At 38.5% G+C, this 12,346-nt stretch overlaps 1 protein-coding gene across 1 annotated transcript in view; it reads right to left on the bottom strand.

Annotated features, from left to right (window-relative positions):
- LRIG3 (leucine rich repeats and immunoglobulin like domains 3) overlaps positions 1-12,346 on the bottom strand; it is a 52,086-nt gene that overhangs the window by 14,908 nt on the left and 24,832 nt on the right. Inside the window, exons 4-12 of the mRNA XM_073327962.1 lie at positions 11,425-11,559; positions 10,584-10,727; positions 7,882-8,025; positions 7,427-7,570; positions 6,886-7,029; positions 5,024-5,104; positions 4,227-4,298; positions 3,793-3,864; positions 784-947 (exon numbers count right to left, since the gene is read on the bottom strand). Coding sequence (XP_073184063.1) covers positions 784-947; positions 3,793-3,864; positions 4,227-4,298; positions 5,024-5,104; positions 6,886-7,029; positions 7,427-7,570; positions 7,882-8,025; positions 10,584-10,727; positions 11,425-11,559 — 1,100 coding nt within the window. The remainder of the gene's footprint in view (positions 1-783; positions 948-3,792; positions 3,865-4,226; positions 4,299-5,023; positions 5,105-6,885; positions 7,030-7,426; positions 7,571-7,881; positions 8,026-10,583; positions 10,728-11,424; positions 11,560-12,346) is intronic.

Genomic DNA, 12,346 nt, shown 5'->3' with positions numbered 1-12,346 from the left:
TTCCCTGAGGGAGTCAAAGTCTGCTTTTTTGAAGTCCAGGGTCCATATTCTGCTGCTTTCCTTTCTTCCTTGTGTCAGGATCCTTAACTCGACCATCTCATGGTTGCTGCCTCCCAGGTTCCCATCCATTTTTCCTTCCCTTACAAATTCAACCCGGTTTGTGAGCAGCAGGTCAAGAAGATAAATCAAAATCATTTATAAGAGTGAGGTGTTAGTAACGTAAACAAGAAATGTATATGCGGTCACAATGATTTTTAAAGTTGAAAATATTGTTTTAAAGCCCATATAGACAAGGTCAAGGTTACCATGGGAACTATACTTCAATATATAACTTTAGTGCAATTAATCTCAGATTTAATAAAGCACTAATGCAATTTGCATATATAATTAAATATATTGCATATATTAATGGGCATGTCAGTTAAAGTACATCAAGATGCACCACATTTTTTAAATGGTGCTTACCTAAACAGTATTCATATTTTAACTCTAGCAGCACGTAAATTTACCACCACAAACCACTGATCTTTCCTTTGTATGCAACATGCAAGTATGCAATACATGAAATTAAGTCAGAAAAATGTTACTCCCCATCTGGAATGAAACCACAAGCTCTGAGTACCTGCAGATAAAAAAGTCTGGGAAGCAGAGGACAAAACATTAAAAACAAAATATTAACCCTTCTCAGTCCAACAAGAGAAATCAAAACATGCCAGATAAAGCAGTGTAAAATAAATTCACTAAGCAAAACCTATGAAGGTGAGGAGAAGTGGTTATACTCACCACACACAAACTCATCTGGGCTAACAGCAAAGATACTTCTGCCTTTTAGCAGCTGAGGATGGGCACAATTGGCATTCACAAAGCTCTGAAAGTTGTTTTCCGATACCCACTGTGGTAGCCATTTTAGCTGGCAGTCACACAAAAGACTTGATGTATTTAAGTGCCTAAGGAAAACAATTACATTAAATGTTTTCTATACAAAATGCAGATCCACCCAAACAGTACAAGTCAATAGGATTTTTTGTAAAACTTAATTTTAAACACAAATGATTTATTATAAAAGAAACTAATGTCACCCAGTTCTCACATGACACCATTATTAGACTTCAGGTCTACAAAGCAAACATTTTCATTCTTATTCTGTTCTTTGAAAAGTCACATTTGTGTCTCTTTACAATTGCATGTCCCCATCTTGAGTCAGGACAAGGACAGTTACATAAAGGGGCAGGGCAGTGATGTAAAGAGGGTACCTGAGAGAACACTCAGACGAGAGGAGTTCCAAAACCTACATAATTCAAATACCCTCACAAAAGAAAAACTTTCTGGGGGAAGAAAAAAAGCTCAGCCCAACTACAAGTTGTATCCCAACTGAGGTCTGTTGGGGTACAGCTATCTAAAGAACTGTACAAGGACTGACAAAAGAAGGAGCATGAGTAAGGTAACAGTGGTATTTATGTGAGTAGTGGGTATACACCAATCCCTATGTTGTGATATGAACAGCAGAAATACTGATCCCCATGGCCTCAGGAAACCCGCTGCCAAGATGAAGACCAAAAGATCCACTTTGTAGTATCTTCTGATACTATGTATTATGAGACCACAAGTAAAATCCTGCCCCTGGGAATTTTGCCCCAGCTTCATTAGGCCTGGATTTTCACCTCAGAATCCTGGCTTTCAACCGAGTCTCCTGCCCTCTTTGCCTAAGATGTTGCTGGAGATCTTGTACTCTGAGTCTTAACGTTTGCTGGAGCTTAAACACCCAGTTTTGTAAGCATTTGAACTGCAAAGGCATCCAATTGCCGATAGTACATTACAAAATTTTGTTTAATCTCAGATCAAGGTCAGAAATAGCACTAAAAACTCACAGCTTCACATCAGTTCAAATAGCTAGAACCATAAATACTCAATTTATGTAATCTTTTCTCCACAGGATTAGCGCTAAAATACAGATCTCAAAACAACTGGAGTGATGGAAATTACAGTTCATCTTGGAAAGGAACTAGGAAGATATTTGAAGGACCACAAATGCAGACTTAGTCCTCCATTGAAAGTACTACCAAACCTAGGAGAATGGTAACATTCAAAAAGAAGAAATGCAAAGAAACCAAACTAATAGTTTCAAAAGAACATTCCGTGAATGAATATAGACCAACTTAAACTTCCACTAAAAATTTGAACTCTTCCTACTTGGAAGAGTAATTTTGAGACCTCTTACAAATCTGGAGCAAAAATAGCGAGAAATCAAACTTCTCCCTGAGGACTACTCATAAGTATTTGGATCTAGATAGAGCTAATGATAAAAGTCTTAAAAGTTACCTTGTTGGAGGAAAGACTGTAGTAATTTGTGCGTGTCCAGGGGGATAAATATATGTACTTGTAGTGAGTGAAACACCCATTTATTAGTATAGAAATTCTGTGCTAACTACTTTCCAGAAGAAAAAGGGAGGATGTTACCAGCTCTGAACATTCCTTTTCAAATCAAGTTTTTCCACACAAGTGCTCTGTGCTCAAAACCTAAAAATGCCAAATCATCAGGCAGAACTGGATCCAGAAGAAACAGGTCTTTTTTAAATGAAGAGTGGTCTTGTTGCTATTTTTAGGATGGAAGAAAACCATGGCCTTCTTGACCACCATGATGCAGTGAACATCAGTCATACCCTCACCATGCTAACCTTCTCTACGGTCCTTTGAATGGGTGAAATTGCTGGGAATGCATATTACAAGGATTTAATTCAGCCAATTTTGGGAAAGCATGTCCTATCATCTGCCCAGTTATTTACCAGCCATGAGAGATACACACTTGAGAACTCTGGGGAGTGGGCATGGGAGACATTAGAAAAAGCTCTATAAACAGAGGGAATGTCCACATCCCTGCAGGGCTCAGAACTTCCCTGAGCATGATGTAATTAAGCATCTTACTTCCCTTGGTGGATGCTACTGTCTGAAGGTTGCTGACTGCTTTCTCTCCGAGGCCTGAACATTGGGAAATGTTGTCAGGTATTGGGAAGGAAGAAGAGGGACAGCCTCTAAGCGGTTCTGCATCTGACCCAGAATAGCAATCTTGAGCCACAATGGAACACACATTTGTTCCCCAGCAAAGTTTCAGGTAGTTTCTCCTCACAGAAAGAGCAGCTTCTCTTTTTGACTTATCCGGTTTTGTCATGTTGCACAATCTTGTTTCCAGAGACTAGACTGGGCAGGGCTGAGACAAGAAAAGTTAGAGAAGGAATGAAACAGGAGCACCGGAGACAAGAGATTAGCTGTGACTCAAGGAAAGAAAACAAAGGCCTTTTCTGCTTCAGCAAGAGTTAGCTGTAACAGCTGTTGCACTTAGCTCAACAGAGAAAGAGCTTTTACAGCATTCCCTCAGAAAAGCACTTTTATGACTTTACTTTCAACTGCTCCTCCGCTGATTCAGGACAGAGGGAGCCAATAAGAAGGATCTGCAGATGGGTCTTTGCTAAAGAATTATGACATGCATTTTACTGGTACAGTAAGTGGTAGTTCAGTGATACCACTTTACAGTACATTAATAAGTCTTTCTTATCTCATGTATTAGGGATCAACCAGTTTAAACTCAGGACTCTAGGTACCAAATGGAATAGAAAATGAACACTTGCTGCCTGATGCTACCTAGCTCATATGCAGCTCCTACAGAGAAAATCTACTGATGAACCATTTGTTACATGACTTCAGAATTGTTGCAGTGAGAGATTAATACTGAATCTGTCGGTATCTTTTATGGCTTACATATTTTCTAATATGGAGATTTTGGAGGCAAGAACTTACAATTCTTCAAGTTTCTTCATTTGCGAAAATGCATTTCCTTGCACTGACATGATCGCATTGTTACTTAGATCCCTGGGGGAGGGAAAAAAATTTAGAAAAAAAAATCCATTTTATTAGCTCAAATAAAGGTTAAAATAAAGATTCAAGCTATACCTCTCTATATTATCAGTACAGAATGCAGCAATCAGCTCAGTAAACAAAAGAACAAAGACAAGTTTCTATAGTATCCTGATGTTCACTTAAAAATATAGCACTTGGAGCAGAATTCCTAGACAGAAAGTTCTTGTTAAGACGTACCACACTACTGATGAACAAGGTAAATCTGCTTCATTCAGACAGTCATGAGGTAAGCTTGGTAGTTTTATATTTGTTTTGGTTAATCTTGATATTTGCTTTGGTCACTGCTGGGTTAAATATGAATTTCAGCTACTTACAGGTGTTCAAGTGCATCCAAACCAGAAAATGCTTTCTTTGTAATGGACCTAATCCTGTTTCCTTGGAGTATTCTGGAAATATAAATACTTAATTGAAAACAGATGCAGTAAAATGGGGGCATTTTTTGGAACTATGAAGAAAATCTTATACAATTGCTTTTTTAGGCAATTACTAAACTGTGACTAACATTCTCCATTCTGCCTTTCTTGCTGCAACAAAATACCTCATCTCTAAAATATACCCATTTATTCTGCTTCAGTAACTATGTAGGTATGATTTTCAAAGATGTTTAATGTGTACAGTTCAGTAATGTAGAATTTTGTTTTTTTAAAATCTATAAATGTAAGCATCTTTTCATTCCATAGCTGTATATTTGGAATGACATCTTTGCATTATAGCAGAGCCATTGCCACTAGATGCTGGATTACTTTATCGAAGACTTCCCTTAGGCACTGTGCTTTTGTAATCTTTGAAAACACACCTCCCTTCATTTCCTATTATGAGCAATACTAATTCTGCGTGAAAGGTTTTTAAGCAGCAACTGCATGAATCTCCATATTGATAACATTCAAGAAGGATCATAGTCTTCAGATTTTGTTTGACTAAAGAGCTGGTGTTTTGTTTTCTAAAAAAGAAGGCTTCAATGAAGAGCAAAACAGTAAGGAAGTCACAAATTTAAGAGACTAATAAAATTGCCAAGGTTGGGCTCCCTCACAGTATGTATTATCTGAGCTCAGGCCAATATATATATTTTTAAGTAACTAAGAAAATCCAAAATCAGGTCAGTCATACTTACAGCATTCTAAGTTTGTCAAGTCCAGAGAATGCACCATTCATATCTTCAATAGTCCATGAGATTTCATTGTTCTTCAGATCCCTGGGTGAAGAGAGCAGACCCAATCACAAAAGGTATATATTTCTTCAGTAGTACATGGTATTTAAAGCAATTTCTAGAATGGTCTGTGTAAGGAACATTGTGCAATATTAATATCAATTTTAAAAGACGCTTGATCCAATTTGTTTCTTTTTCTGGAATGTCTGAAGTTCAAGGGCCTTTTTCACCACTACTTTAAAAGATGACAAGAATCAATTTATTTAAAAGAAATTCAAGAGCATCCAAATATATCAGAAGGGAAAAAGGAAAGTGGGGATGGTAAGAAATGAGGGGGCCAACAGTTGTCATATCAAAATAAAACCACACCTAAAGACAAAAGCTTTAAAGAGTGAGTTAAATATGACAACAGATGGATGTCAAAGGGAACAAGTTTTATACCCTTGGGCCATCACAGCAAAGGTGTGCGACCAGATTTGTGAAAGAGGAGTGGTGTCTGAGCAGAGAATCAGAATTCTGTAGGATAGGATTTTAGAAAAAAATCTCAGAACCATGCCACAGGAGAAGAATACACAGAAAGTCTGAATCCTAGAAGTAAAATTTTAATGTACGCTTTTCCAGCCCTTGGAATAAGCTCTAACTTACTGTTCTGGCCATTGGAAATGTCACTAATACACTGAGGCTGAACATCCTCCAGAGTATGACCATTTTAATTCATTCACACACTTCTCACCTCTCCCCCCCAATTCACAAAGTTAGTAAAACAGCATTATTTCTAGACAGTATTCAGACAAATGCTAAAGGATGACACAGCTAAATAACCCAAAGCCTTGATAATCATCAACCCCTAGTCTTTAATGACCCTCTGAATATATCTATGTCTGGGCTTAGGCTTCTACCCTCATGACATCTACCAAGAGGGAAACTCGTATTTAATTAGGAGAAACCTATAATCATGGTGCCTAAGCTGTCAGTGCTGTTTTAGCCTTTCTGCCACTCTCTCTTAGCTCCACTGGGATTTGCAAGAGTCTCTGGGGCATGGCAGGTTAATGCTTTAGATACAAATTATGACATTTAGCAGTTAGGGTATTCATCTCATTAGATTTAAAGGCAACTTTTTAAAAAGGACCGACACAGGACAGAGGGTGGTCAGATTGCAAAGTCAAGGGACCCAGGAGTTGACAGAACAGCTCCTCATAAATCCTTCCCTTAAAAAGGCATGATGTTGTGGGGATGGGACAGGGACTGGGAGCCATGTTGGCAGGGGGACAGTTTTACTGACCTCCACATTCCCCTATAAGCAGGGCCTGGAGAGGAATGTTTTTGGGTGCTACAAACTGGATGTGGGGGAGCGAGGAGGATTGAGTCCCCCGCCTCCAGTCTCCAGCCAATTACTAGGGCCACCCATGTGCCTATAGCTCGTTTGGGGTGCACATGTACAGCAGATGCCACGATGCCATGGCTGAAAGCTAGTATTGTGCTCCCTGCCATGAGAATAGAAACAGCCATTTATTAGTTTCCTTTTCTCCCTTCAGAGATTCTTTTAAGAAGCTTCCTTATGAAATCACTATGACAAATAGGAAGGTCTGGGAATGTATAAATTTGTACATAACCTGTACTGCACGAAAAAACAGATACTATTACCCTGGATGAAATCTTACCAAAAAAGAAACCATACTACTAAGGTCTAGGAAAGATTAGAACTACGAAGTTTGTTTTACACTTCCTTCAAAACAAAATTAATTCAAGAAAAAAATAAGGGGGGTGGGGGGGATATTTACGCACCACCTAGGTTTCTGACCTAAAAATAAATTATGTCAACTTACAAAGTCTGTAAACTGGAAAGTCCCCGGAAGGCACAATCAGCAATGTAGTTTACTTTGTTGTTCCCAATATACAGTCCAACTAGTAGGCTTAAACCAACGAAGCTTGAATCATCTAATCTTGCGAAGTGATTAAATGTTAAATCTCTGCAAGTTCAAGATGGAAAAATTTGTTTCAATGTTTGAGTATTTATTACTCATTTCTCCCTACCACTTCATTTTTTAAACAAAAAACCTTCTTAGTTGCAGCTATCACAAAGCCTCCACCACAATTTTTGATTATTATACAACTTGCGTATTATTTCCTGCTATTCACAAATGGATTTCTTTCATTCAAAAATTGCTGTGTCAAAGCCCTAGCACAACTGCAGGGGTCATGGTTGGCTTCAACTTTTCACAACAAAATAGGACTATCTTGCACACAAAAAAAAGCTGTTGTCACTTTGGAAACTTTGTTATGAAAAATTCACAGATCAGTGGTAAGCAGCTCATGCTTTGGCATGTACCCCGCTCTCAGAACTGGAATAGAATAAAAGCTACTCACAGCTTGCTGAGTTTCTGGCAAAATTCCCAGGCATCAGAGCTGATCCTGCTGATGGCGTTTTGGCTGAGATGGAGCTGCTGCAACATCAGCAAGCCATAAAGCCAGCCTTTGGTAATCTCTGTTAGGTTGTTATGGTCCAGCTGCCTACAAAACACACAGACAAAATTTAGGGTAAAAAAAAAATAATAATAAGTGAAGTGAAGTGCATGGTTCATCATGGATCAGAGATTGATTGTGAGATGTTACTGGCTAGATACCTGGTTTTCATAGAATGAATATATAAAAAAAGGCATGCAGAGTTGCGAGAACTGCATTTACATATTATTAATGCTCACTACTTGTCAAACCAAAATATTTTAATTTGAAAATATCTTCAAAATTTGATCAAGCATGTCTATTTATTTTGAATTACACAAATTATGTCTTTTCTGAAAAGACTGAAAGTTTATACTTACAAGACTTCCATGTTGGTTAGTCCCCAGAAAGCTCCATCCATGAGTCTATTTACCCCATTTCGTTGCATTTTTAGTGATTTCAAAGCAGTAAGTCCTTGGAAAGTAAGCCCATCTATTTTTTTTATTTTGTTGCGATTCAGCTCCCTGCATCAATAAATTTTACAGTTACAACAGAGTAAGTTTACCTGGATGCCTGTAACATTTCTTCATCATCAGACTTTAAACACCCACACTACACATGAAACAAAGTAAACAAGATAAATGAGACCTTTTTACTGTAACACAGAATAGTCCTAGCACAGTTAATCTTAATGTATTTCAACTATAGAAGGACATGTGTTTGCTATTACATTGATTTTTAAATTTAAAAGGTCCAAGCTGGTTTAGGAGATAATGAATCACCTTCTGAAGTTTACATTCATTTTTAAGTTCTTGATGTTTAGTCAGTAGCAATTAGTGTGTAATCAGGGGTTTAAATAAAGAAGGATCCTTATAAAGGGACCAAGATTGGTCTTCTGTTTTCTCCATAAGGACTACTGATCTGCCAAGCTGCCTTTCCCTCCCTAGGAGATTTCGGCTTCTACATCCTTCCCACTCAGGGGCACAAAACTCTACACCTCCAACCTAGTTCACTTTTCAAATTTTTAGCTTTTCAGGAACTAAACCACCAAACCTGTAAACCTGCTCTATCACCCACTTCTGCATAAGGGGTTAATATACAGAAGCCCTAATGGAGCCACACTTAATAGCAGACGCTGGTGTTTCCCTGTTCCTCCTCTGCCTAGCTTTGCAAGTCAAGGTGGGCATGATTATGAGATCACGCACAATCACATAATTCCTTTGCCTCGGTAGTGGTAAGTAAACACACTACCTAAGGTACTAAATCCACCTGCATAAGGATTGGCTTTCCATTCATCTGAATCCCTGCACATCAGAACAGGTAAGAATGACAGTTTCAGATGGATCTAAAGATTGAGAAGACCATGGAGATCATAAATACACCCTGAATTTTCAAGTCTACTCTCACTTCCATTGAGATCTGATTTAAACTGCTTTTCAATATGTCTGGATGGTATGCAACCACCTTCCTCAACAGTGTATCCTCCTGCCTAGCTACCTTTATTATTTATTACATACTTTTTCTTAAGAGTTAATCAAATGAAGTTTTGTCCCTTAAAGAGGCATTCTCAATTTGAAATCCAGTCAATTAAGAGTTATTTTGGGTATCACACTACAACTCCCCAAACTCATGTAAATCCCCCTGCCAATTTTTGTGGTTTCAAAGTCATATTTGCAAACTAAGACAGACATATAGGAGACCCACACAGCAGAGGAACTCTCTCTATACAAAAAGAAAAGGAGTACCTGTGGCACCTTAGAGACTAACCAATTTATTTGAGCATAAGCTTTCATGAGCTACAGCTCACTTCATCGGATGCATTCAGTGGAAAATACAGTGAGGAGATTTATATACACACAGAACATGAAAAAATGGGTGTTATCATACACACTGTAAGGAGAGTGACCACTTAAGATGAGCTATTACCAGCAGGAGAGCGGGGGGGGGGGGAGAAAACCTTTTGTAGTGATAATCAAGGTGGGCCATTTCCAGCAGTTTACTCCTGCTGGTAATAACTCCAATTGCCAGCTATTACTCCTGCCGATAACAGCTCATCTTAAGTGATCACTCTGGTTACAGTGTGTATGGTAACACCCATTGTTTCATGTTCTCTATGTATATAAATCTCCCCACTGTATTTTCCGCTGAATGCATCCGATGAAGTGAGCTGTAGCTCATGAAAGCTTATGCTCAAATAAATTGGTTAGTCTCTAAGGTGCCACTAGTACTCCTTTTCTTTTTGCGAATACAGACTAACATGGCTGCTACTCTGAAATCTCTCTATACAGGAGAAACAATGAAACTCCCTAGACACAAAGTACTATCAAATGCTCAGAGAAAACAAAAAAAGCCTCTTCTCCAATTCCTTTCATTTATAATAGTTTTAGATATTACTTAAAAGGTAAAAAAAAGTTCTGACAGAAGTGTATCATTAGTCAAGATGATGGCGTCTAACTTTAGGGTATTGCTCCCTGTCCTATCATTTTCTGAAAGCAAATGATTTCCCTGCATCTGTTTTTGCCAAGAAAATATGTAGAGGCTGATCTTGTCTCCTAATTATGTAGTTAGGGCTAGTCTACACTGGCAACACTAAAGCACAGCCTCAGCAGCGCTTGAACGTGGCTTGTGTGGTCGCGGCAGAGCGCTGGGAAAGAGCTCTCCCAGCGCTCTAAAAAACCAAAACCAAAACACACCACCTCCAGGAAGGGCGCGGCTCCCAGTGCTGGTGCACTGTCTATACGGATGCTTTACAGCACTGAAACTTGCTGCACTAAGGGGGGAGAGGGGGTGTTTTTTCACAAGCCCTTAGCTCACTTTGTATCTCCTCAGGTGTCTAATTCATGGAGTATTTTTGCTGCCCTTGTGTATTTTTCTTTATCAGGCAAATCCAATTTTAGCACAAAGACTATTCCCATCTCACCCATATGTGAGAGTGAGAGCATTTTCTTCACTATCAGGCTGCAGTTACTAGAAGCTGCAGTGCAGGTTCTCAGTGTCTGCCTCGCTTCGAGTCTGGTTACCCCCGCACTGCCAGCGCTTTGCAAGACCTGAAAACAATCAGCCAACTGTAGGTTGCACTTACAGGTGCTGCAAATGGGACAGCTTAAACATCTTTTGAGGGATGGCTGAAATTTTGTTCCTGTTCAGTTTCAATACTTGAAGTGTGCTAGACAAACTGTCAAAGGCACCTGGCTCCATGGAGGTTATTCGATTACTGTTAATATACCTGTTGAGAAAATGTATAGGAGGTTAGATATACAATTATTTAATGGAATTTTAATACCAAGTAGTATGATATAATTATCATACAGTGCCTATCTCAGGGTAAACAACACTTGAATTTAACAGATTAATTACTGATCTAACCACAGTCCTCACCAACGGGGAATTGGAGGGCCAAGAGTTATGTTCCATTCTGTAAGAGTTCGCTGCTGTCAGAAAACAGTGAGTTGGCAAGTATGTTATCAGCATATGCCCCTTAACTATGCTGACTAAATGCAGCTATGGATTAACTGAATTCTCAAATCAATTATACTGTAAAGATTCAAGAAATTAATAAAACTCCAAATGTAATTCAATATAACTAAACCCAATTGAAGATTTTTTTAACTTTATTTTGTAACATTTTTAGGCCTCAACAAGAGATATTTTGTTAACCAGTTTAGCCTTAGTACTTTGACTTTTTATTTTCTATGAACTAAACGCTCCATTGGAACAGTCTAGCTGGCTACACCAATGATCTATGTTGTGAACAGGTAAAGATGGGACTAAATATTTAAAGTTAGTATCAAGCTGAAAAAAAAATACCGCCTCGGCACAGAGGCAGGATAGGTATGGTCTGCAATGACAACTAAGATAATTTGATGGCATATTCAACATTTTGAAAGCACTTTGGAAAAATTTAAAAATGAAGGTTTGCTTACAGATACTTGAGCTGCAAAGAAGGAAACGATGCAGTTTTCAACTCTGAAATATTATTGTTGCTCAGGTCCAAAGTTTCTAGAGACTGAAATGGTTTCAGATGTTCAGGCAAGATGCTCCCAATCTTGTTACCGGTCCTGCAATTTTAGGATATTAGTCAAAGATTCTGCCATTCTGGTGATAAACATTTGCAAACTATACATCAACCTGGCAAAAACTAGTTCTCCACTCTCCCATAGAGAAATTAACTTTTCGGAGAAGAGATACTATTCAGCAAGTTCTCTTCAGTAAAATGATTAGCTAACATCATATACGAAGTTACAATTCTGCATGTTCTGAAGAAACTTGTTTATCCGTATTTCCTTAATCACACTGCCAAGACAGAAAAAGAATCTACTTGTATTACAATCTGATTACTGGGATTCATAGGTTTTAAGACCTAAAGGAACCACTGTGATCATCCACACTGGCCTCCACAGTGCAGGCTATATAGAATTTCATCCAGTAATTCCTGCATCATTTCCAAAAGACTTGTGATTGAACAAGAGCACATCTTTTTTTAAAGATATACAGTACTGTCACTGAGCAAAAGGACACTCAGCATTGCACGGAAATCATGCTAAGGCTTAACCAAGTCACACCACAATGCTGTTTTAAAATAAGTGTTACAAGAACGTTCATCCACCCAAACGGCCAAAAAAGGACAAGGAGCTAGATTAGAAGACAGATTGATCACTGTGCACCACCACTGAGAGAGCGCAGCTATTTTGTACGTGGAGTTGATATTTCACTTCATCTCAAATAATTAAGAAAGAAACTAGTACATGTCACCCATATAGGAGTGTCTGGGATTTTGTGTGTGGTCATCACAACTAATGGTATTTCCTGTCTCCATGCATACTACAACAGTAACTTTGCAACTGG

This window comes from Lepidochelys kempii, chromosome 1 (assembly GCF_965140265.1).
Source record: "Lepidochelys kempii isolate rLepKem1 chromosome 1, rLepKem1.hap2, whole genome shotgun sequence".
Lineage (NCBI taxonomy): Eukaryota > Metazoa > Chordata > Testudines > Cheloniidae > Lepidochelys > Lepidochelys kempii.
Note: the sequence above shows the minus strand (reverse complement) of the source record. Positions and strands in the feature narration are given on the sequence as shown.